The sequence below is a fragment of the Aricia agestis genome, chromosome 14 (genome assembly GCF_905147365.1).
Source record: "Aricia agestis chromosome 14, ilAriAges1.1, whole genome shotgun sequence".
Classification (NCBI taxonomy): Eukaryota; Metazoa; Arthropoda; class Insecta; order Lepidoptera; family Lycaenidae; genus Aricia; species Aricia agestis.
Window position 1 is genome coordinate 7,483,325 of NC_056419.1, and position 26,257 is coordinate 7,509,581.

Consider the following 26,257-nt stretch of genomic DNA (forward strand, 5'->3'; position numbering starts at 1 on the left):
TTGAATCGGGTTCTGCATCCGTCCGGCATCTCGCCCAAACCATTCTTCGACATACCGAGTCCCAGTTAGGTATCGTCATAGGGGTCGCGTATACAGCCGTCCATTTGAGATTACCGACTTTGAGGCCCGTATAAATAGTTGCCTCTTACCACTAAGAGCTCGCTTAAAACGTGTTTCAAGCTGCTATCCTTATTAATAAACCTCACTTGAGTACAGCTTTTAAGTGCCTTTGATCAAGCGAGTGGGCAACGTATTAATAAACCAAATCTTGCACTCAAATATACTGTCAAACTGACCTGCACAAATTTAGCACCCCATCGAAGGATTTTTGAAATCAAAATGACCTTAATCGATAGGTCTACGTTAGGTCTGTATAGGTCCACCATAATTTTCGTTAGGTCCCCTATAGTTTTTTAATAAATATTTTTTTAAATTTTGCAAAAAACAATGGTATCTTAGCACCTCATCTAAACCGAAACTGATTATTTTTTATATTTTTGCATTCTTTATCGTTAGGTCTGTATAGGTCCACCACACAATAATTTTTGTTAGGTTGCCTATCAAATTGCCTATAGTTTATTAATAAATATTTTTTTTAAATTTTGCAAAAAACAAATTAACAGAATAATACAGTGCCAAGAAAAAAAACAATAGACTTATGTTGTTAAAAGTAGTCAAAAAGGTCGTTTTTCCGAAAACAGTTTCTCTTTTTATTTACCAAAGCTGCGTGAGTAACCTAAACATCACTGGGTTACTAGATTAATTTACTTGGTGCGTTCAGCGCATGCGCCGCGAATAAGATTTAAAGATGAGATGATTTTTTTTTGCAAAATTTTAAAAAATATTTATCAGAAAACTATATAATAGGCGACCTAACAAAAATTATTGTGGACCTATACATACCTTTTAAATGCATTTACGCATTCCGCGGGGAATTAGAGAGATCCTGACGCGGATATGTGGGACTCACTCGAAAGCCCTACCCACTAAAACTTGGGGGTGCGCCCTCTTTCCGACGACGGAGCCACGGGTACGAAACCGCGACCGCAACTCCACCAGCGGTCGTCTGCCTGGTGGTCTGCAGACCCCTCTTCGGAGGGGCGATTACTCACCCCCCAGGCCGAACAGAGGCCCCAGTGCGGCTTGACTAGGCCATTCCTCTCCTTTTGTCGCAATGCGCGGGAGCACGTTGCGCATCACGACTCTCGCGGGGGCTCGGTGCAATGGGCGACGGCTTCCCCTTGCCGTCACCCTGAGCTCTGACCCTGAACCCTGAGCTCCCCTGGGGAGCTCGAGTTGTGGGCGCGACGTCTCCGCCTGGGCTGGGCTGGTCTTCTAGAGTCGAGCGCCTCCCTTTCTCTCGTGCGCTCGGCCTCTTCCTTGGCAGTCATCACCTCCTCTGCGAAGTGTTCGACCGCCCTCCACTCCTCCTCACCGCACAGCATCGAGCGGATCAGTGCTAGCAGTGAGATGTCATTGCCAATGACAGCCCTGAGGGCCGTCCGTTGTCCACTCCAGGAGGGACAGGCCGTCAGCCGTGTCCCTATCCGCGTCGCAGTGATGGCAGCTTGGTGTTTCCTCTCTTCCAACGACCTCGCAAAGGTACCAACCGAAGCATCCGCGCCCGGTCAGTACCTGTGTCAGTCGGAAGGAGAGGGCGCCGGTCTCTCTGCTGATCCAGTCCCTTAGCACTGCCCGGATGGCCAGCACGCTATGGCACGCTCTCGTGAATTGTCCCTCCACCGACCTATACAGACCTAACCCAGTCATGGCCTCCCCAGCTCTATCAACCTCCACAAGGCTCTCCCTTTACAAAACTTACATCCGGTCGCGGCTAACGTACGCTGCCCCGGCATGGTATCAATTATTAGCTCCCTCGCACAAACTCGAGCTCCAGCGAGTCCAAAACAAAAGCCTTCGCCTCGCTGCCGGGACCCCTCGTTACGTCAGAAATGACGTCAGAGCCCGCGACCTCAAGGTAGAGAGCCTTGAGAACTTCATCGGCCGTATGGCCACAAAACTCTTCGCCAGAGCAGACGCCTCCAGACTGGAGTCCCTCCAAAGCCTGGCTCCTTGGCACGCCCGCCCCCCTGACAGGAGGCAACTCCCAAGAGGAAATATCCCTATAGTAGCTTAGTTTCCATAGGTTCGCTATCGACAATTCCATTTTCAATTTTTAATTTTCGCAATAACAAATTTATTTAAAACAAATTGTTAAGTTAAAAAACAATGAAATTGTTGATAATTTTTTTGTTTTTTAACCATATTGAGGACGATCAATTATGATTTTAAAGAGGAATTTTTTTTCTTAACTAATAATTTAAACAATAGAAATATAAAAAAACGATTATAAACAATTAAATTCACTCAACTTCAACTAAAAATCATATTATTTTCAAGAGCATAAAGTTAAGAAAAATATTTTTTTAAAAGCATCGAAATAGTCCGTTTGTTTATAATTTTTTTGTTAACAAATGGCGGAAAAAAATTTTTTTTAGTTAATACATGTCTTTCATTGATATAAAAACAATTGAATGATGATAAATGAATAAATGAAACAATATTTTTTGACAATATTACTTGGATTTCTATTTTTTTGTAGGTATGCCTACGTTATAAAATTATTACAAAAAAAGTATTGATTTTTTAAACTTTTATGGCGTGATCTTGTTGACTAATTGAGTACCTATGTTTATAAAAAGGGCTCCACGAACTGAACATTTTTTACGAAAATTATTTAAACATTTTCAATGAGGATGGAAGTTCGAGAAAATTTCGTTAGTTAACATTACTTAAAGTTAATTTTTCAACAAATTGGACATTTGTTGAAAAATTAACTTTAAGTTATCCAACGGGAGAAAATTCTTTGAAGTGTTCGGAATGCACCATAAGTTTTTTAAATTTTTAAATTAATATTTATACCTTAAAAAAATAATCAGTGTGACGTGCTCGGTTTTAAAGCCGCGCGCGCTACCTAAAAATGCCGAGTGGAGGCCTATTACGGCCGTTAAATTACGGCATACGGTACGGGCCGGTACACAAAAACACGATACGATGCCGTGCCGTATATCGTGGCACGTCACGATGTTGCGTCGTAGTTTTTCACGATGCTCGTCGTGGATCCCACGACACGACGTCGCATCGTGAAACGACGCCACGTCGTGGTACGACACGACGTCTTATCGTGTTTTTGTGTCCCGGCCGTCATCGCTGTACGTCAAATCTAACATTTATTTTGAAATTAAAAATTAAAATTAAAAAAAATAAAACATTCTAAAATTAAAAAAGATAGGTGAAAATAATTGCGAAATTAATTTGGGTTTTTAGAATCGTTTGTGTGCTAGTAACCGGTAACCTTTACCATTTGAGTAACTTAAAAACCGTTCGCTTGTATAACCGGTAAATAAAAGAACGATATATTTACCGGTTTTTAACCAAAATAAACCGGTATTTTCAAACCGGTTCCGAGCCCTGCATTTCATTCATCATTAGGAATATCGATTTAAACTCATTGCTTTATAACTTTTTTTTGATGAAAAAAAAAAAAACAGCTGAGCGTCAAAAGCTCAATGAAAAAATAAATAATTTTCAATTTTGTTATAAATTAATTATAGTTCATTATGGGCGATGATAGCAAAAATTCTGGTAATAGTAATGATAAAAATAAATACAATGTCATTATAATCGGCGGTGGCATGGCTGGACTATCCGCTGCAAACTACCTCATAAAAAATGGTCACAAAGACTTCATCATTTTAGAAGCTAGAAAACGTATAGGCGGACGAATTATATCAATTCCCCTACAAAATCACAAAGTGGAACTCGGGGCGAATTGGATTCATGGGGTTTTAGGTAATCCTATATACGAATTGGCCTCGGCAAACGGACTTATAAATATTGTCAATGTACCGAAACCACATAAGGTTATTGCAGCTACTGAAGACGGTAAACAAGTGCCTTTTGGAGTACTACACGAAATTCACGAAGCTTACGTATGTTTCCTTAGAAGATGCGAAGAATACTTCTTATGTCAATATCTACCACCTCCCGACATACACAGCGTCGGCGAGCACATCAACTTAGAGGCTACCATATATTTAGAACGACTACCGACGTCGGAGGAGAAAAGATTAAGACGATTGATATTTGACTGCCTACTCAAAAGGGAGACTTGTATATCTGGCTGCAACACCATGGACGATATAGATCTATTAGAATTAGGCAGCTACACAGAGCTACAAGGAGGCAACATAATGATACCATCAGGCTATAGTTCTATATTGCAGCCGATGACTAAAAATATACCGGCTGAAAAGATACTATCTAATCAGCCGGTGGCTAAAATTGTGTGGAGCTACGAGAATTCACAGTTTGAAGATTTAGGAGACGAATCTGAAGATTCTGATCAAACTGTCATAGAGGATTTATCTAAAGTATCTTCCAGTAAACCAGATCTCAGTGACAACAGAGACTCAGGAGAGAAACCAAAGAAAAGAAGTAATCATTTAGTTGAAGTTATTTGTGAAAATGGGCAGAGCTATTTTGCTCATCATGTGATATGTACAATACCTTTAGGAGTTTTGAAAGAGAAGGCGGCAGAGTTGTTTCAACCAGCACTGCCACAGTATAAAATGGAGTCTATTGACCGACTTTTGTTTGGTGCGGTAGATAAAATTTTCCTAGAATACGAGAGACCATTCTTGAATCCAGATATTACAGAAATTATGCTGCTCTGGGAGAGTCCATCGCAACCCGAGGACATATCAAAGTCGTGGTTCAAGAAAATTTACTCATTTACAAAAGTCACAGAGACTCTGTTATTGGGCTGGGTGTCAGGTAAAGAAGCAGAATACATGGAGTCCTTGTCTATGGAAGAGGTTGGAAATGTTTGCACAAAAATATTAAGGAAGTTTTTAAATGATCCTTTTGTACCTGAACCTAAAACTTGTGTATGGTAAGTTATTGTGTCTACCCATTTCAATATAGCTTTTGGGAGTTCTGTTTTTAATTACTTTATACTGAGTGAATGAGAAAAATGTACTTTTAATATAATGTATTTTTAACTTAATTATAAAACAGTCCAAGCATTATTATTTTTAGGGTTCCTTACCAAAAGGGTAAAAACGGAACCCTATTACTAAGACTTTAATTTCTGTCTGTCTGTCTCCAGGCTGTATCTCAAGGACGGTGACAGCTAGAGAGTTGAAATTTTCACAGAATATGTATTTCTGTTGCTGTTATAACAACAAATACTAAAAACAAAATAAATTCAATATTCCATACAATAAACTTGATTTTTTTGTCATTTTTTGCTCTATATAAAAAATAGCTACACGTAGGCACTTGAAATATTCACAAAATACTAAATAGTATTAGAACTTTATTAATTAATTAAAAAATTAAAATAAAATAAATATTCCCATACAAAATACATTTTTTTTGCCTATTTTTACTTTTAAATGGTATGGCACGGAACCCTTCGTGCGTGAGTCCGACGTGGCCGATTTTTTCAAATTATTATGTTTCAACATAATTTTAATATATGCTATCTAATATTTTTCTTGCAATTTTTAGTACAAGCTGGAAAAACCAACCATATTCAAGGGGTTCTTACACTGCAATCGCTGTTGGTGCAAGTCAAGGCGACATAGAGAGCTTAGCACAACCAATATTTAGACATGTTCATGATAAAAAGGTGAGTGATTCTTATGACATGACAAATGTAAAATAGTTTGTATTGTATGGGCTCCACAGCATGCTTAGCATGGCACCAAAACGCTACACTTAGGCACTTGAAATATTAACTAAATATTGTGTACTGAGATTAAAAATTAAAAACAAAATATAAGCGAGTGCACTGGGATTGAATGCATCCCCTCTCACTCTGCAAAAATCTGTTATTATGTCCATAATTAGCTTAATTTTTTCTGTGGCCCTGCTAGGCCTGCTGGGTTCTTTTATTGGTACTAGATTTATACGTGGGAGAGCCATGCTGCGGCACGAATGGGCCGGCTCGACCGGAGAAATACCACGTCCTCACAGAAAACCGGCGTGAAACAGCGCTTGCGCTGGGTTTCGCCGAGTGAGTGAGTTTACCGGAGGCCCAATCCCCTACCCTATTCCCTCTTAAAAGGCCGGCATCGCACCTGCAGCTCTTCTGATGCTGCGAGTGTCCATGGGCGACGGAAGTTGCTTCCCATCAGGTGACCCGTTTGCTCGTTTGCCCTCTTATTTCATAAAAAAAAATACATGGCGGAGAACTTGTATAATATCTTCTTAGTTATAATTTTTATTTTCTTTGAATTATGTAGTTAAAAAGAATATTGAAAAAATTGGCATTCTGACAAGAAGCAAGACAAAACTTGTATTCATTACATTATTTCCGAGCTCTGAAGATTCCTTGCATATGGCATTGACCCATAACAAAAGTAAAAAAATGTTCTGCTATAAATATATACTTTAAGACAATATAAAATATCAAAGCACGCTAGCCCCGCCTACACACCCCGCTATCCTCCAATCGTGAATTGTGATAATATAATGATTCCATGGGGGATATTAGATTATCATATATGTATATTGGATCCGAGATCATTGAGTCAATGATATTGGATAGTGTAATATAGACATATGATTCATTTCTTCCTTGATCATAGATTTTTGACATTTGCTGAGAGATTGGATCCAATACGGTCATAGAAATAGGTGTTGCCAGTTATTTAATATAAAAAAGAGTTTTTAATTTCTTGTTCGTTAATATGTTTCAAATAATGTAATGTAATTATTTTTCTAATTATATACTTGGATAATCTTGCTGAAATAACAAAAAACAAGCCATATTAAAAATGACGATGTCTTTTGACAAATCGAATTCTCTGAGATCTAGTAACCCTGACGTCAATACCTGTCAGCGTTAGCGCTCTCCATTGGCTATTGAAACCACATATGACGTAAAATAGGATAAATGAAATATGATAATGTAATATGCAGATATGATCAAATTATCATTTATATTGGATCCTATATATGATCATAGAAATGATCATATATAAATGATACTGTAATACCCCCCCATGAATCGTGGCTGCGAGTATTGTATGTACTTTGCGCTGCAGCTAATATAGAAGAATATGGCGTAGCAACGGTTCCCGCAAGTCATAAGTCCCAAAACTGTTTTTGATGATTACTTAAAATTAAATACAATACTAATATTTCCTTTAGCCATTATTTTATAAAGTGCGTGATTGTAGTAGTGCAAGTAATTTTATGATAGTAACTTATTGTGTAACAGATATTTGTTGAAAAGCCCAGCAAGATTCGTAATTTCGAAAAATATCAGATAAATATATAATGATTAAATAAATCTCAATTTCATTTAAGTCAATCGTCTTCCGGGATCGTGATACTTAAAAACACAGCAAAAGGCAGCCCGCTCTTAAGGTCATGCTCAGGCCTCACACTGATACATTTTTTAAATTGCTTTTATAGCTAACCACTTTTAATTTCTGCCTTGTTTATATAAAACAATTTTTCTTACTGTTTAATACTAATTATAACAACAGATGGAATGTCTATATGTATAAAAAAAAGTTTTTTTATGCTTAAGACCTACTTAAGACATTAATACTTGAATATAAAATACAGTACAGATACATCATAATGGTATATGTATTTTGAACTTTGCAGCCTGTTCTGCTCTTTGCTGGAGAGCATACGCACAGCAGCTTCTACTCTACAGTACACGGCGCTTTTCTGTCGGGCCAAGCAGCAGCACAGCGGTTGTTAGCACCAGAGGTGGTCACAGAAAACGAAGTCGCAACCACCACATCTAGTGACCTCCACAATTGGATCGAAGGTATACAGTTGGAGGGATAACATAATGCTTTCAAGTTATCCAAATTGTGTACTCACTTCCACTCAAAATTGAAATTTATGTTTTCTAAAAATATATTCCCATGATTCCATAGTATTTCTAAGACCGCTTCTTTTAATTGGGAAACTTGTAGAAAATCAATATTTGTAAACTTTTATTTATTTACAAAAGGTTACGAATTCTATTTTTTACGAATGAATTTAATTCATAGTGGCAAATTGCAGTTTATAATAAATTTATAAAATAAAATTAGGAGCAGACATTGTGAGATTGAGCCCCCATTATTATGACCTGCACAAATTTAGCACCCCATCGAAGGATTTTTGAAATCAAAATGACCTTAATCGATAGGTCTACGTTAGGTCTGTATAGGTCCACCATAATTTTCGTTAGGTCCCCTATAGCTTTTTAATAAATAATTTTTTAAATTTTGCAAAAAAAAAAAATGGTATCTTAGCACCTCATCTAAACCGAAACTGATTAATTTTTATATTTTTGCATTCTTTATCGTTAGGTCTGTATAGGTCCACAATAATTTTTGTTAGGTCGCCTATAGTTTTTTAATAAATATTTTTTTAAATTTTACAAAAAACAAAGTAACATAATAATATAGTGCCAAGAAAAAAAAAATAGATTTATGTTGTTAAAAGTAGTCAAAAAGGTCATTTTTCCGAAAACATTTTCTCTTTTTATTTACCAAAGCTGCGTAAGTAACGAAAACATTACTGGGTTGCTAGATTAATTTACTTGGTGCGTTGAGCGCATGCGCCGCGAATAAAAATAATCAAAAAAATCAAAACCTATTATAGAGCAATACTGAACTAACGATAAAGAATGCAAAAATAAAAGTTAATCAGTTTCGGTTTAGATGAGATGCTAAGATGCAATTATTATTTTTTTGCAAAATTTAAAAAAAAAATATTTATTAAAAAACTATACTTACCTAACCTAGAAAAAATTATTGTGGACCTATACAGACCTAACGATAAAGAATGCAAAAATATAAGAATTAATCAGTTTCGGTTTAGATGAGGTGCTAAGATACCATTTTGTTTGCAAAATTTAAAAAAAATATTTATTGAAAAACTATAGGGGACCTAACGAAAATTATGGTGGACCTATACAGACCTAACGTAGACCTATCGATTAAGGTCATTTTGATTTCAAAAATCCTTCGATGGGGTGCTAAATTTGTGCAGGTATTATTATGTGATAATTTATTTTATTATAATAATAGGATTGTTCATGCTGCTTGTAGTGTTATGACTCGCGATTAAATGTAGGTGTTAGTGTAAATGATTTTCCAATATTTATCTCTTAGAAATGCTTCTTTATCTTCACAAAGTAGATCAAATAATAACGATAACGTAAGTTAAAATAGATAAGTTTTTATGGTACACAATAGGAAACATGCAAAATATATAATATTTATGAAAATTTTGTTATAAAAAAATATAAAAGAAGATCCACTGCAAGGTTAATATTTTATAAAATATTTTTTTTTACAAAAAATACGAATTAAAAGTACGGTAATTTGAAACGGATTTCAAAACACCAATCAGCGTTCCACGACGTCACACCTGCTATCTCCGCGTTCTATTTAGCGTCCTATTTTGAGCGTTTTAATAGTTTTAACGCTAAATGGAACGCGGGGCAGGACAGTAGTGACGTCACAGATATAGATCCGTTTTGGCGCTAAAATTTAAATTGACAATTTTAAACCGCATTTTTTACAGTAAATTCCAGTGTTTTAATTTTTTAATAAACTATTCTACATGGAGTTCTATAAAATAAATACAAAAATAGAAATATCGCATCTTCCCTATTAGAACCACCAATGAATTCCAGTAATATAGTTGTTGCAATGAAATAAATGGTTTGGCTTTTCTGAACTAATAACATCGATTGCCATAACCCCCGTTGGCACTTACCAATAAAATATTTACGCAAAGCAAGGTCCACTGTCTCTATCAGTCATGTGATGTTTCCAATAGGCAATAACACAGACAAACATACTTTTACATTACGACTATTATCATTGTGTAATTTTTTTATTAGTAGGGGTTTGTAAATTGTACAGAGCACTGACTGGGACCTAAAAATTTTTCATGCGGGTTAAAGATGCCTAGTCTATTAATTCTTATGGATCATCATACTCAATCTGACAAATGCATAGCACACATAACGGATATAAGGGTTGGGATGTTTTTACCCTAATAAGTAGGTACATAACGTGTCTGATTGGCATGGGCGTACCCAGGTTCTGGGCCAGAGGGGACAAATTACCCAGGTTCTGGTGCCAGGGGCGGGCAAATCAGATTTTTTATAAGCTAGGTGTTTAAAAAGAATAAAAAAATTATAATTTTTAGTTCTAAAAATATTGCATTGCAAACAAAAGGCAAAAATTCGTTTTCTTAATTTTTAATTTTTATAGATAAAAGTACGAGGCTAGGCTACTCCAGGGCGGGGCAGCTGCCCCCCCCCTGCCCCCCCTGCCCCCCCCCCCCTCGGTACGCCCATGCTGATTGGAGTTTCTCTTTATTTATTACAAGCTCACGTTTTCTTGTTATTCTCGTAGGTAGGTATTAAACATTATATATGTGATGTAGGCAGGTTTCTTAATATTAAACAAGTATGTAAACTTTTAAATGTTTTCTCTTCTTGTTGCTGTTATTGCTACTATACTGACTTAAATAAGTCAACGAGGAGATTAATATTTAAAAGGCACTAATTATTATGAGTCCTAGGTGCATTAAAAAGGAATGAAACATAATATTCATACGGACTCATTACATACTGTTATGCCTTGATTTTTTGTTGAAGGTACCCAAAATTTAAATGTACTGATTATTTCGTTTAAAAAATATTTTTACTTTGCATTTATTTTATTTTAATTTTTTGTTCCTGATTTTCCATGACTCTATTGAATTCATGATTTCTAATGTTTTAGAATTCGCCAGTTGTATGTTTTTACATTGTTTATGAAATGTGTAGTTGCATGAAGTTTGCATAGTTTTGTACAAATTGTATATATTGTATATTTAAGACGTGTTACCACACAAATGTTGTCTTTCACACAAATGCATTTTCGTTTATGATAGGTACCTATGACCTATCTAATTAATCTTATTTTATATCTCGTTTATATCATTCATGTTCTGGTTCTACTACTAGAGATTTCTCTTGTATATTTAGTACCCGAATCGCAGCAGAAGTTATGATAGGATTATAATATAACATAGCCAATAGCTAAGTTAATAGTATTTAAAACGAAATTATAAAGTCAGGTACCTATTGACTACTCCGCGCGCATGCTCCGAGGAATCGGATGATGATGTTGTTTGAAGCTATGTACCCTACATTGCAACACTCATTATTACTCTGAGCTTGCGCGCAATGTTGCATTACTTGTTACTTGTTAGCTGATTAAGACTTTCTGCAATGAGACCATGGCTATTGTAAGTTGTAGCGGCATAATATTTAAATATTTATTTTATTTGAAATTAAAATTGTAAAGCGATTTCTGTCCAATATTTATGAAACAGACATACGATAGCAAGAAAAGCAAAACACAGTAGTCGCTAATGTGTGCAGAGCCTTATTAAAATATTTTAGTAGGTTTTGAATTAATATACTATTGTATCTACATTTTGTTATTTTAGCAGGGCTTAATTTATTATAGAATCGATGCATTTCTTGTAGAATTTACCTACATAAATATTTAGTATTATAAAATAATTTTCTAGTCATTTCAGATTTTTGTATTCGAATGAATAAATGCTAAATATTTCAGTGTTGTTCGTTTTATTGTTATTTGTAGGCTGGTTTTATCGCTAAGCGTTTCGGCAGCGCCGTTGGAGCGCGCGCGTTCGAAGATGTATGGGGGTAGTAGTTGCGTTTATAGTCGAGCGCGGTACTCAAGTATGCCATACATCTTCGAACGCGCGCGCTCCAACGGCGCTGCCGAAACGCTTAGCGATAAAACCAGCCTTACATATTTTATATCACAAGTTTTAATTTAGATAACTTAATTAAACGAGTGGTTGTTCTCCTGATGGTACACTGTATTTAGATACGGTATTTTATTAATTTATTCAAGTACTTACTCAAAAAGTTAAGTTAAAATAAAATTTCGCATTATAGTTTTAATATCTAGCGTCTACCTAACGTCATAAACGTATTGATCATATTCATGAAATTTTATTACTGTTGCAAGTGTTTATACACCTGCACCGTTAATCTCAATGGCATCACAAGTATTTAGGAAATAGCGACCAAATAAACGAGTTCCGTTGTCGGCCTAGAACCGGTTAGAAACGTAAGTAACAGAATGCGCACAATAATTTGATTTTACGTTGATAGGCGACTGTTTTATTTATGGAATAGGTATTATTTACTTTCATAATAATTGGAATTTGGAGCATTTACTAACGCTGAGGTATGGTCCTAGCCTAGCTTTGTGGCTTGGGTCGTCGTGAGTCCGTACTATTGGAAAACACCGCATCACCGCCCACGGTGGGATACCACCCGAATACCAATCCTCGGAGCTCGCGCTCGGGTATCAAAATTAACGATTTAAAAGTGGAAAAAATTTGACGACTATCACATAGACTTTATGTTATTTTGCCGGTGGGCGTGAATTTAAAAATTGTTTTACATCACGCGGGTCACAAATAAAGTCACGGCAGGCCGCGGGTTGGAGATAGCGGGCAGTATAATATTTATAGTCTGCTGAACTAGCCTAGCTGCGGCTGCATGCATGACTACTAGTTTGTCTGTCCTTTTCTACTTGTTTGGGGTTCCATGCAGGGCCGGACCGTGAGCTTACAAGGCCCTGGGCTGAAACTACTTAGGACCACAACATTTTAACTGTCAGTTCGTAGTACCAACACCTAAATTGTATAATAAACCTTGATCGTAGGGTTCTTAGGGATACCAACAAAAATTTAATAAAATTATGAATTCTTTCGCATCAGCGTCTATTTTTGACTTGACTTAGCTGGGGGCGTAGGCCCTTGCACTCATGGGGCCGGCTTAAGCCCAAATAGCCATATGGTAGATCCGGCCCTGGTTCCATGAACTCATAGTAAGATGGAACCAGACACCAGTCTCAGTCTGCATTGTTGGCAGATTTGGTACCATGGTACCATGGCTTTACAGACTACTAACGAAATTTTGTTCTTCAAATCCAAAATTAATTGAGTTTTAACAATATGAAGATAACAGTTTGAAATTAAAAATGTTACAGTCTGCAGAGGAAGTTGCTTTAATTATAAAATAATTAAACTAAGTAGGTAATTAATTATTTGTGGAAAGTGAAGCTCGTTAGCTGCATTAAATTTTAATCAACTACATAACAGGTATAGGTACATAACATAACAGGTATAGGTAACAGGTGTAGGTAACATTATAATAACATATAATGCTTTGTTTTCAAATACATAAACAAATATAATTTCTACATTCTATTATTAACAAATATAACAAAGAACAAAAACTTCATTAAAACTTTTAAATAACTTTATTTCTATTGAATGTAACATTTGTAAAGCTGTTTGAATAATATTATAACAATAATATCATATTTAGATATATTTGACCAAACAAGAATAATAAATTAAAGATACATTAGAATAATATGACTGGTAGGCTAAATTGATCAAACATTTTGTCATTTGGTCAAACATGATCATAGAAATCTATATCTACTTTCTTTATAATACTGTAGCACCAGTGCTTTTTGGGTTTCATTACACTTTGTAAATTGTAGCAGATCTTTTATTTATATTTTTAGTAGCTAAAGGGACAGCACACAAATCTACTAACTGTGGCTAAATCACAATTCAAATTGTTATGCTGCAGAGATTCAAATTACAAAATAAAATTAGTATTCACAACCTTATCAAATAGCAACCACTGGTTATAATAATATGATTAAAAGCTTATTGTCAGACCAATAAATGCCAAGTCAGAACTGGGAATGTTTTGAATGCACTTAAAATTAATTAATAAAAATTGTGATTTTAGAGAGCTGTAAAAGTAATATTAATTACATAAAAATGTAAAAAGCTGCAAAAGCAATAGCTTTCCTACTCTGTATAGTGTTGTATTCTTCTACAAAATAAAATTTGTGATGCATTATCCGGTTTAAATACAAAAAACTTATTAAAAATTTAAAGTCATGTGAATAGATCTTCTCTTATTCCTTTGTATTGGCAAGAATATGAGATTAGTGATAAGTTCATTTGTATTATACATATTTTATAGTATAGGCCATCACCATTGAATACATAGAATAAGTTAGTACACTGGAATGTTATGATTACAAAATGTAAAATGAATATTAATACATTGATATTAATTTAAGTACTTAGACAAGGCACAGTAACCTTGTATGTCATTATATCAAATTAATAATACTAATTGTTAGTGTTATTAAATACCACAATAAAATAGAAAATGAGTATTTTATGGCCAATAATGTGAGTTTCACATTGCATTAGCGGACTACATGTAATTCAATTGTTGAATTTTTGGTTGAAGCTATCGGTATGCATCTCTTTTCAACTTCAGGTGAGAGTTCCTGCCAGACACATTTACCAATCAGTGGTACTTCTTCCAAAGGTGGCCTGAACACGACCAGGAGAGTCAGACAACAGCCGTCTGCTGCTGGATCGGCCTCCACATTGAAAAGACCTATGGGTCTATGCTGAGCCACATCGGCCCCAAACATTTCAACCATGAACCTTCGCAGGGTGGAGTGTAAACTCTTGGCAGGGTTTATTTCGCAAGTTGGAAAATGTAACATTGACTTTTCACTCAGCAAAACATGTAGCCTGTTTGTGCTTCGTTTTTTAATAAATATAATCAACCTCAGCATGTCCTTAGTGTGAGCAACCGGCGCAGGCAGGATTTGTTTGTGCCAATTTTCACCAGGTTTTCTTTGCTTATACAGTTTCACTTTATCTATGAGATGAATTATATCATTGGACCTGAGTGATATTTCCTGTAAGTCTGATATCCACTTTGCTTGCAGTGATTCCTTGTCTGCTTTAGCAGGGGTTTTGAGTTCACCACCGGTGACATGGCCCGTTAGGACGAATCTGAACCAAGTTCCCCCAGCTGTCTCGACGACCAACAAAGTTTCCGGTTTACAATGTAAGCCGGTTTCCTCTAAAACCTCTCTGACCGCAGCTTCGACTATAGTTTCGCCTTTCTCCATTCGCCCGGCCGGCAGGTACCATTTACCCGCGCAGCTCTCCTTTGCTTCTTGCATCATTAGCAATTCGTTACGTTCATTCAAAATTACGCATGCCACCACATAAGTGACGTTACCACCGAGCACGGGTTTGAAGTTTGAGGGAGTGGTAGGAGTTATTCCTTGAGATTCGGCAACTGAGTTTTGATCGGCTATGGTAAAATCACAAAAGTCATTTTCGTCACCCTCGAGACCCAACCCATCTAAAAGTCGAATAATACTCGAGTCCACTTGGCGCGACATAGTTACCTACTTTGTGTAGTACCTAGTGACGTAGATGAACTGCGGTATTTCTTGGTTAATTCGATATTTCTTGATCACATAAGATATTTTTTATACTGATATATTTTATAAATTATTTGCACATCACAATTTAACTAATATAACGTTCTAAAACACAATTTTTACACCTGTGTTTACAGTTAGATTTCATGAAATAAATTATCAAATGTCAACGAATTGTTTTGACTTTTCATTGGAGTTTTGACATAATATTATGACGTTGGTTATTTTTTATGAATTTTTATAGCTAAAGTACCTCTATATACAAGTTTTAATATTACGTTTTTTTGCTTTTCAGTCTCACTTTCTTTAAAAATACTCTGGTTTTGCCAAGAATGTGAAAGTCTCACGTCTGCAGGGCTTCATAACGTTATCGAATATCCGAAAAAATATCGTTACGTACCGGTATTTTCATAATGGCAGCCAGATAACGGTATTTTTTTAACGATATCTAGTAACTTAACCAAAAAATATCGTTATAAAAATATCGGTAAATATTTAAAGGGCCCATTCACTTATATTTTCTGGTTCAGCTGTATGCGGTCATGCGTCGTGCACCAAATCTCACTCGCAGGCCACAGAGTACTTTATTTATTATTATATACTGACTTCCTCGCAGCCTCGCAGACTCTGGCTCATTGAGGTACTATAGACTGGAGAGAGCCTTATATCGGTGTATATGCGTGAGCGTCAAAAGCGTGTAATGTTATGTCCTACTTACTAGGACATAACAAAGGAGTCGGTCTGCATATTTCATGTAATAAAAGTGTTAATAAAGGTTTTAGTGAACATTTAATGCTAGATATTGTTAAGTTTTATGGTTCCGCTAAATAATAAACCATAAGAATGGTCAAAGTATGCCTCAAACACGTGGATTTTAACATTAAATACGTAAGTTTTGAACAACATTTTTTGGTCATTTTTTGGTCATTTCTTGAATCAGTATTTTTGTAAGTTAAAAGATAATTTATGAGTTTATTAATTCCCTTATTCGTGTTATATAAGGCATTAGTGCTAAGAATGTCACATCAATTAATAATTTGTCTATAAAAATTGCATGACTTTTTACGTGTGTTTACGGATTCTCATCACTTGAACTATTATAATCGATATCATGAATCCTCGCTAGAGTAAAAATTTTCTTTGTCATGAACTAATTGACTTTCTTTCCTGTATCATAATGTGCTTCGAAATAATCGACAAATAGAAATATTCAAGAAAATAAGCGCAAACAAAATGGCCACGCGATGACGGCTAAGACTACCCCCGCGTTCCAGATGACGTTAGAAACGCTCACGCTCAAGACCGTAGTTTTTCCCGTTCCACTAGCTTGTGAGCGTCAGTGATACAAACCCAAGTGGAACGGATTAAGGATCGTTTTGAGCGTTTTGAGAAAAGTTTAAAAAAAGAACTATATTTTTTTATACATAGGTACATTGAACCGAACTTGGATATTACGATCCTTTTCTTCAAGTCGTAAATAAAAGTAATTTTATTGTTTATAGTTACATTTATTTTAATAAAATATGTAGGTACATAATATTATATTTGTAAGTAATCATATTTTAATATAGTTAAACTTTTATTATATTTGAGTTTTCACATTGAATCATATTTTAATAACAAAACCACATATTTTGAATATTGACTATTGTCACAATATACATATAAACGTTAGGTAACAATACCGCTTAATGCTTAGTCAAGTACGAGTAAGTCAACAGGTATAGGAGAGATGAGATGTTATTTAATTTATTTAATTAAAATATTATTTGTAATGAAATAATATAAAGTTTTTTTGTCTCTACTCTCTCCTGAAAACTTTCCAAACATGGCTTTCGCGATATAGTTACGTTAAAATTAAAAAAAAACTAGAACGCCCACTTTGACCCATCTTCGTCAAGGGTCGTTTTGAGCGAAAATGATGACGTCATGAGTGACGTCATAGCCGCTATCAAAACGACCCCGGTCGCCAAAGGGAACGGCAGAAGGGGACGTTTTGAGCGTTTTGGTCAAAATTAACGTCATCTGGAACGCAGCCTACATCTATACTATAATACTTTATCTATGCTCTGGTTGGTTAAAAAACTTTGTGCAAAAGTCATAATATTTTGACGTCGATCATCGGTGTCATTTTAGTGAAAAAGATTGCGAAAAACTGCAATAAAAATTCTTTTTACTTAATTTTAACGTGCAACTAGAAATCGGAAATGATTTGATTTAACGATAACAAAAATATCTGTTTATCATGACAATAAAAAATGAAGAATCACAAGACAGAACCAAGAGGTTACGTTTTAAGAGTGTAACAAATGTACAACATTATGCGAGTGAGAACATTGTTAAAAAAGAGATGAAAAATAAAGGTTAGTACAATATTATCACTTTTTTCCGCCCTTAATATCTTTTGGCGGCCACACGACGCTCGGGAGGTTAAACACTTACACAATTTTTTATTACAGAAAATGATAAAAATGCCTCTCTTTTCACATTCCTACACGTCGAGCTTACGCGAGGATATTTGCTTGAACATGACGAAGAGAGGTTCTCAGCGAGGAGAGAAAAAGTATATTCTTTTATCAAAATTCCGCAAGAGCTGGAAAAGTTTATGGCTTACGGATTTTTTCAATGCGCAGACTCCTTGTTGTTTGTTTACACATTTCTTCCTTTGAGATTTCTCATGGCGTTCTGGTCATTTTTTAATAGAGTATTTAGGCGATGCTTTGGGTAAGTTGTGTTTTTGTAACTTTCAAATGTAAAAATAACGGGGGTTTTTTACATCATAACAAAACAACATTTTCTGTTTGTATTAAATAAAAATATTTCCCTCATTGTATCTAAAATCTAACAATATTTCAGGTACTCACACCCTAAAAGAAGTATACTTAAACCTGCAGAGACCTGCGATGTACTGAAAGGTTTTATTCTCCTAGTCTGTAGTATCCTAATGTGCTATATCGACACTAATATGATGTACCACCTGGTTAAGAGTCAGAGTGTGATGAAGCTGTATATATTCTACAATATGTTGGAAGTCGGAGACAGGCTATTTTCTGCCTTCGGTCAGGATACAATTGATGCTCTATTTTGGACAGCTACGGAGCCAAGAGGCAGGAAACGTGAGCACTTGGGTGTGATTCCACATCTGATTTTTGCTATGATTTATGTCTGTATCCTTTTTGTAATAAAAGTACTTTATTATTTAATCTACCAATAAAATATATTATTTTTATGTGATTTATTATGTGATATAAATATTGTCTAGTAAGATCAAATTCAATTTTGATTTCCTTATATCAGTGTTTCAGTTCTTCATAGCTTGTTAGTATTGTTTCAGGCCACAACACTCAATGTAGCTTTCAACTCCAACAATAAAAGTCTGCTAATTATAATGATGTCTAATAATGTAAGTATTACTTTATTTATTTATTTATATAATATGCATACAAATTAAAAACCTATAAACAATATGCATACTAGTCTAAGCCAATGACTCAATAAATAGCAAACTGACTACTGTGGTAATTACCAATATATTTACTAAGAAATAACTGTTCTTAGTAAAAATATAAATTAATATTTTTACTAAGAACAGTTTAGTCGTTAAGTATCAACAGTAAAAACATTTTTAGTTTGTAGAATTAAAAGGCAGTGTGTTCAAGAAGTTTGACAAGAACAACCTCTTCCAAGTTTCGTGCAGCGATGTGCGGGAACGACTACACTTGTCCGTTCTGCTGTTTATTGTTGTTCTGCAAACTATGAAGGAGTATGTATGGAAAGAAGAGAGATTTTGGATTTTAGCACCAGACTGTGTTCTCGTATTGGCCTTTGAAGTTATTATAGACTGGGTGAAACATGCTTTTATTACAAGGTATGATACATATTTTTCTTTCTATCTTTTATTCTTGCCCCTCAACTTTTCTCAGAAACTTTTTTATCAAGCGCAAACTGCATTTCATAAAAAAAACTATTCTCTTTTGTTTTTTGACAAATTTTTGAACTGTTTGACTTTCTCCTACCTCCTGAGTTCTGTACTTATAACATTGTAATTAGTCCTGTGTCATACATTATGTTCTTTCTCGTTGTTAGTCTTGAATGAAAGAGTTAAAGTAATAATATAAATAACCTATGGTTAATTAAACCCAAAACTATGCAAGTGGGTCCAAAGTTTTTTTTCACCGCAGGTTTAACGAGATCCCGTATGGAGTGTACCGCGAGTACACAGTGAGTTTGGCGTACGACGTCGCTCAAACGCGTCAGAAGTATGCCTTCAGTGATCACTCTGATTTGGTGGCGAGACGAATGGGCTTCATACCACTGCCCCTTGGTGTCGTCATTACGAGAGTCCTTGTGCATGCCGTCAAAATCGATGGGTAAGTTTGAAAAACATTAATATAGTCCGTCAAGAAAGTGAATAAATTAAAAAGTGGCAACATTGTAGTGTCATCCCTTTTTTCTTAGATTGATTTGAAAGGGATGACACTATGATATTGCCACTTTTTAATTTCTTCACTTTCTTGACAGACTATACTTTAAAAATTATTAAAAGCACCAATCACGAAACAAACATTATGCAATTTAAAAAATCAGTCCACTGACAGTGGAATAGTCGTAAGTAATAGGAAATATTAAATAAAGGTCGGAGCAGAGGGCTAGACGTAGCGCCCGCACATTCAGTAAATATTCCTTACAAAATCCGACATGTTGCAACCGTCATATCAGCGGACCTAAAATGGTCATATTTTGCAATTCCTCTCAAATTAATTCAGAAAATGAATTGTCAAAACTGTCAAACTGACGAATATCAAATTAGTACGAACTAGGGTCTAGGCAAGAATTGCAAGCAGCGTGACCATTTTGCGATTTTTAGAAAATGAATCATATTACATATTATGATTCATAATATGATTTGACATGACAAAAATTGTCAAACATTAAACAAAACTTTTTGTTTACTGTCGCTGGTGCTGCCTCTAGCGTGAAAACATTGCAGTAGTATATCCTACTAGATGACGCCCACAACTCTGTTGCACCAAAACTCGTTTATCGCGCGGGAACCGTACATTTTTCCGGGATAAAAAGTACCCTATGTCCTTTCCCGGGACACAAAGTGTGTCCATACCAAATTTTAGCAAAGTCAGTTCAGCGGTCTGGGCGTGAAGAGTTAACAGACAGACAGACACACTTTCGCATTTATAATATTAAGTATGGATATGTATACATATATGGATTAACTAACCCCCTGTATAATGTTTATACTTTTGACAGATTTGCGGCAGTGCTCCTGGTGTTTTTGGCGTACATATGCTTGATCTCCATACGTGTGCTTGTATCTGTCGTGATTCTGGGCAAAGCCTGCGACTTGATCTCACAGCATCAGAACGACAAAAGTGACAGTCATCATACAACTCCTAAAAAGTAAGCTGTGTAAAAAGTCTGCTGGTCTGCTGGGCAATTAATACATTTTTAGATTTTTTACATATTTACTACGGTAGTATAGTATTTTAAATGTTAAGGGTGGGTTGCACCAACTTACTTTAACTATAACTGTAACTTTAACTAACTTTAACTTTAACTATTGTAGATAAAGTTATAGTTAAAGTTACAGTCAAAAGCAAAATGTCAAATCTTTGGTTAAAGTTAAAAATGGACGCCATCAAGACGCCATATTTAACCATAACCATAGAGCTCGACAAGGCTTTAAATGCACGTGGCGAAAAAAGGAACTAACGCTGTCATCATACAAAAACGCCATTTTTGACAGTTCTCCTTTACCAGCAGCGCCCCCGCCCACGTTCTTATTCGGAACGTGCACGTCAGTAGTGACATATTATTTTAAAATAAGTTTTAGGGGCATGTGTCAAAAAATAGACAACAGAGTTTGTTTATTTTGTAAATATTAAAGCAAATAAAATATATATAGAACAATAATTAATGGTATCATAGAAATGATCATATATAAATGATAATGTAATACCCCCTTAATCAGTAACAAAAATACGAGCAATACTTTATACTTGAAAAAAATAAATGTAATGTTTTTAAAATCTTGTTTTTATTTATTTTGTACAACATTAATACTATTGAAGAAAATCGGAGTCCATAAATTTATTAAAACACTGCAAACATTCTTCATGTTTCTGAGTTAGGTACGCTTTCACTGTGGATTCTTATTCGAGCAATGTCATAAGTCCTTTCGGTTTCCTCTTGAGAGTACTCGTTTTATTTGGCTCAAAATGGGGGCATAATAATTTTAACTTTTTTCATCTAAAACTTGCTAACTTGAAAAACCTACCAGAAGTAGTATCTGGTTTATCGTCATTTGTGAGTCACTATATTTTCTTCCACCTGATAGGTACTTTGGATTTAAATGAAATATTCTATGAAACTATCACTGCAAGTTTTGTCCAGAGAGAGAGACCATAGTGATCCATCATTCATCAACACTAAAATAATAGGTACTCAATTAATATTTTTATAAAATGAAACTTAAATAAAATTGACTTAACTGATAATGCAATTTTAGGTTATATCGAATCACATACTTTTTCATTTTTACAGCAGCTTTCCATTTATATCTGATCTAATTTCCTAGTGGATTTAGAAAAAACATTAAATTTTTATACTGACTACCTATTTCTGCTATTATTTTTGCAGTCTAGGATACAAAAATAATTAAGTAAGACCAATTTCTAAAAATTTCAAAACAAGATTGACATGTTTGATTGACTATTAGCTGAGCCCCTTTGGTTGCATATTTTTGCCGCGGCAAACGTGGCAATCGCTTTCTTTCCCCCCCTCCACCCACTTCGCACGCTCCGAATAAAGCCTTGTCGGACCAGCAACGTCTTCTGTACAAATTCTGTGGTCAATGTTAAGGTTAAAGTTAAATTAGCCTTAACTATACCCATAACTTTAACTTTAACCACGCCTCTGGTGCAACTCAACAAAAAAAGTATATTATTAGTTTTGCACTTATATAAAGTATTTTCTTTTTCAGGGAACCAAAAGAGGTGAAGGAGACAGTTATGCATAAAAACACTGACGATGAAAGTGCCGATAAAAAGCCCATACATTTGAAATTTGTTGCGCCAGACAATGTGATTATAGTAAGTAGGATAATATTTTGTAGAATTTATAGTTTTCTCTTCAAAAGTATAATAATTTAGTTTACCGTAAAAATATTAAAACTGTAAAGTTATAACTTATAACACAACGAGATTATAAATCGTCCAGGGTTGCCAGATGCAATTTTACGATTTCCCCCAAATTGATTTTTATATTTCCCCAAAATGATACGTTTTCAAAAAAAAATCCCCAATAGCTTTGTTACAGAAAAAAAACCCGAATATAAAATTGAAACTACTTTTGTTCGATTTAGTAGTTTCGATCACTCGACACTTAAACAGATACACAATTACATAGGGTCGCTCGCTCGACCAAAGAGACAATTTTTTAAGGGGGTGACAGACGTGCGAGTAAGTACGTGGACTTATGGCTCGACGATCTTAATCGCCTGTGTCAGCAAAGAGCCGCAAGCCGCGAGCCGCGAGCCTGGGGGCATGGTAATCCAGTGTGAGCGATTCTCGTGTGTCACGGGTCACCACTCACCGACGACGCGAGCCGAGTAAGTTCGCGAACTTAAAACCCGCGTGATTTAAGTTCGTACGTCTGTCAGGCCTTTTACGCACTCGACCAAACAAACTAATACAAACAACAAACCCAGCCAGAGACAGACAGTCACAGACAAGACAGAGTCAGTCATAGACTAGCTAATTTTTTTTAATGGCTCTGAATTCTTGCATATTTGCCAGGATGTTAATTGAATGAAAAGCACGTTCGTTTTATTAATTGTTTGTGTTTTTTAGAAGTGCTAACCCCAAAAAATCCCCATAGTGTATTTATTTTCCCCAAACATTTCCCCAAAAATACTGTTTCCCCAAATTTTCGCCTAGAGTCACAGTTTTCCCCAGAATTGCGAAAAAAACCCCCAATCTGGCAACCCTGAAATCTTCAAATGTTATAAGTTCATGCGCTAAATTATTGCTTGTAGGTTTTAGCTCACAATCTATTCAAAAACAAAATTTCATTTATATTAGTATAGTATATTATAATATAATAGCATTAGTTCATAGTTTAATAATTAATATTTAATGTCATTTCAGAACGAGCCATTGGTAGACTCGTCAGTAGGTGCGGCGGCCATTTTCTCCAATAGCGCCATAGACCTCAACGGCGTGTGCTTCTTGAATGACACAATGAACACGCAAGTCAAACAGGAGCCTATCGACTACATAGAGACAGAAATGGTGAGCATTGCTTATTAAGGATCTAGGACTATCCTTAATATGCCCGGTCTACAGGGGCGTGCACTGCCATTCACAGATATTTTAATTAAGCTTTCGTACGTTTTAGATGAATTTAATTAATAGTAAAAAAATGAATACACAAAATAGTAAAATAATAGTGCACTAAAAACGCTTATATTTATATAAACATCACCAATATGCAAGTACTTAAAGTTTAAATTCTAACGGCGCGGACCAAGTCATGCGGCGAATGGCGATCTCCCGCATGCCTTGCCATTAATGTGTGAGTTATGATTTTGTGTATGTCTCGATACATGGCGCTAACAATATTGCCGTCGCTGGCTACATCGCGCTATTAAGATATGTTTTCCGATCATGATATAATATAGGCCATCCAACCAATCCGCTGGGCCAGCCTGGGCCCCGCATAACCTGTATCATATTCCTGTGCACGCCCCTGCCGGTCTATAACAATCCTCCTGGATTGATATAGCTGCTATAGCAAAGGGTAACATTATATGCTATAGTATAGCATATAAGGTTGGCCGATTCTCAGACCCACAGGATAAGTTTCAGAGGAGTTTGGTATCAATTTTTAATATATTGTCTCTCCCCGTGGTCTACTCTATATCTGTGCCAAGTAACATAAAATCGCTCCAGTAGTTCCTGATATGCGCTTTGAGGTTTCAAATAATATTTTCCCCGTTTTTAGGGTTCCGTACCCAAAGGGTGAAAACGGGACCTTATTCATGAGACTTCGATGTCTGTCTGTTCGTCTGTCTGTCTCCAGGCTGTATCTCAAGAACCGCTAGAGTTCTGAAATTTTCACAGATTATATATATATATATATATGTTGCCGCTATAACAACAAATACAAAAACAAAATAAAATTAATATTAAAAGGGGGCTACCATACAACAAACGTGATTTTTTTTGGCCTTTTTTGCTCGATATCAATAATGGCAACAGGTAGGCACTTGATATTTTCACAAGGTCTTAATTATATATCTATTTCAATATTTAAGAATAATATTAAAATAAAATAAAAAAATAAGGGGGGCTCCAGGGGGCTCCCGTACAAAAACACATTTTTCGCATATTTTTCCTCTATAACGGTACGGAACCCTTCGTGCGCGAGTCCGACTCGCACTTGGCCGATCTTTTCTATATTGTCCTCCGATTCTTCGTTCCTAGTGGTCATAGCGTGATGTTATAATATAGCACAAAGCCTTCCTCGATAAATGGTCTATCCAACACAAAAATATTTTGTCAATTCGATCCAGTAGTTCCTGAGTTTTATTGTGTTTGTTTGAATGCTTCAGCTTTAGTATATTAGTATAGAAGTCAAGAATGGCGAACCAATGGCACGCGTGCCATCATTGGTACGTGACATGAAATTTGGAGCATGCTTTTGGTCACAAAACTAGTATCGAAATTATTTTACCAACAATGAAGGTCGGTCAATCGACAAATCACCAAATTAGACAAATTTTGAAATACGCACCGTATTACAAAAAATAAATAAAACTGAATAGCACGTTTATGACTTCTTCAGAAAAAGGGCACGGTGATACGGTTCGCCAACCCTGCAGGCTTAGCATGGTCACCATAGAAAGGTTTATTCTTGCGGTAAACTAGACAAAGTGATGGAATAATAAAGGAAATCTGTCAGAACGTTTATATTCTTTCGCATTTCTACTGCAGCCATGCTAAGCCTGTTGGTATAGACTATAGGGTGTTGCTAGCATATGTTATGTTGCAGGGCGAGGTGAGCCGCAGCGTGCCGGACATAGCGGCGCCGGCGCCCGAGCCGCGCGCGCCCGACGACACGCTCAAACGCCGCGCCGAGTCCGAGCCCAACCTCGCCAAGGACGACTAGAGATATATTATTTATTATACTTTTTCTACAACCCTATTTGTTTCATTTTAATAGAATGGGGAGGCAGCCCTATTGATACTAGTAGAGTTGATAGGCAGATGCCGCACCTACGTAATGTCGTCGCGACAAAACCAGCCGACAAAATATCTAACTAACGTGACATTGATACACAAACGAAATATGACGTAGGTACGCCATATGCCTAATATCTTCGATGGTATACTTACCGTGAATGCCAATAATAGGATGTGTTGTAACTCCTAGGCTGGTATAAATAGTCAGCGGGGCTAAAATGGTCACATTTAGCAATTCCTCTCAATCAATTCAGCAAATGAATTGTAAAAACTGTCAAACTGACAAATGTCAAATCAGTACAAAAATGCAGAAATGAATTGCAAACAGTGTTGCATTTTGCGATTTTAGGAAAATGGATCATATCATGATTCATATCATGATTCTTCAAAGCGACCATTTTAGCCCCCGCTGTACTTAAGATGCGAACCGGACTCAAGACGTTAGGCTCTATGATTGGTCCATGACAACCAACCAATCACAGAGCCTGAACCGTTTCTTGAGACCGAGATGCATCTTGAGTACTGACTATTTATAACGGCCCTAAAATGCCAATAATTGGGTGTTTTACTGTTTTACCTTAC

The 26,257-nt window shown here is 35.8% G+C and overlaps 3 protein-coding genes across 3 annotated transcripts; 2 read left to right on the forward strand and 1 right to left on the reverse strand.

Moving 5' to 3' along the window:
- Positions 1-3,619: 3,619 nt before the first annotated feature.
- Positions 3,620-8,236, forward strand: LOC121733833 (spermine oxidase). Its single transcript, XM_042124207.1, has 3 exons — positions 3,620-4,954; positions 5,575-5,695; positions 7,687-8,236. Exons 1-3 carry the CDS (start codon positions 3,621-3,623, stop codon positions 7,873-7,875), a joined length of 1,644 nt encoding a protein of 547 aa, XP_041980141.1. The 5' UTR covers position 3,620; the 3' UTR covers positions 7,876-8,236.
- Positions 8,237-13,408: 5,172 nt separating this feature from the next.
- LOC121733835 (8-oxo-dGDP phosphatase NUDT18) lies at positions 13,409-15,571 on the reverse strand. The gene has a single exon (XM_042124212.1). It carries the CDS (start codon positions 15,372-15,374, stop codon positions 14,373-14,375), a length of 1,002 nt encoding a protein of 333 aa, XP_041980146.1. The 5' UTR covers positions 15,375-15,571; the 3' UTR covers positions 13,409-14,372.
- Positions 15,572-17,541: 1,970 nt separating this feature from the next.
- Positions 17,542-25,633, forward strand: LOC121733831 (protein TAPT1 homolog). Its single transcript, XM_042124206.1, has 10 exons — positions 17,542-17,779; positions 17,876-18,140; positions 18,273-18,583; positions 18,722-18,819; positions 19,046-19,284; positions 19,598-19,786; positions 20,682-20,831; positions 22,414-22,522; positions 23,579-23,722; positions 25,485-25,633. The coding sequence occupies exons 1-10, from the start codon at positions 17,662-17,664 to the stop codon at positions 25,599-25,601; spliced, it is 1,740 nt and encodes a 579-aa protein (XP_041980140.1). The 5' UTR covers positions 17,542-17,661; the 3' UTR covers positions 25,602-25,633.
- The last annotated feature ends 624 nt before the right edge of the window (positions 25,634-26,257 follow it).

Coding starts and splice junctions, on each gene's coding strand:
- LOC121733833 (XM_042124207.1), top strand. CDS start 3,621: ATGGGCGATGATAGCAAAAATTCTGGTAATAGTAATGATAAAAATAAA. Junction 4,955..5,574: donor GAACCTAAAACTTGTGTATG/GTAAGTTATTGT, acceptor TGCAATTTTTAG/TACAAGCTGGAAAAACCAAC. Junction 5,696..7,686: donor GACATGTTCATGATAAAAAG/GTGAGTGATTCT, acceptor TGAACTTTGCAG/CCTGTTCTGCTCTTTGCTGG.
- LOC121733835 (XM_042124212.1), bottom strand. CDS start 15,374: ATGTCGCGCCAAGTGGACTCGAGTATTATTCGACTTTTAGATGGGTTG.
- LOC121733831 (XM_042124206.1), top strand. CDS start 17,662: ATGACAATAAAAAATGAAGAATCACAAGACAGAACCAAGAGGTTACGT. Junction 17,780..17,875: donor AAAAGAGATGAAAAATAAAG/GTTAGTACAATA, acceptor TTTTTATTACAG/AAAATGATAAAAATGCCTCT. Junction 18,141..18,272: donor GTATTTAGGCGATGCTTTGG/GTAAGTTGTGTT, acceptor ACAATATTTCAG/GTACTCACACCCTAAAAGAA.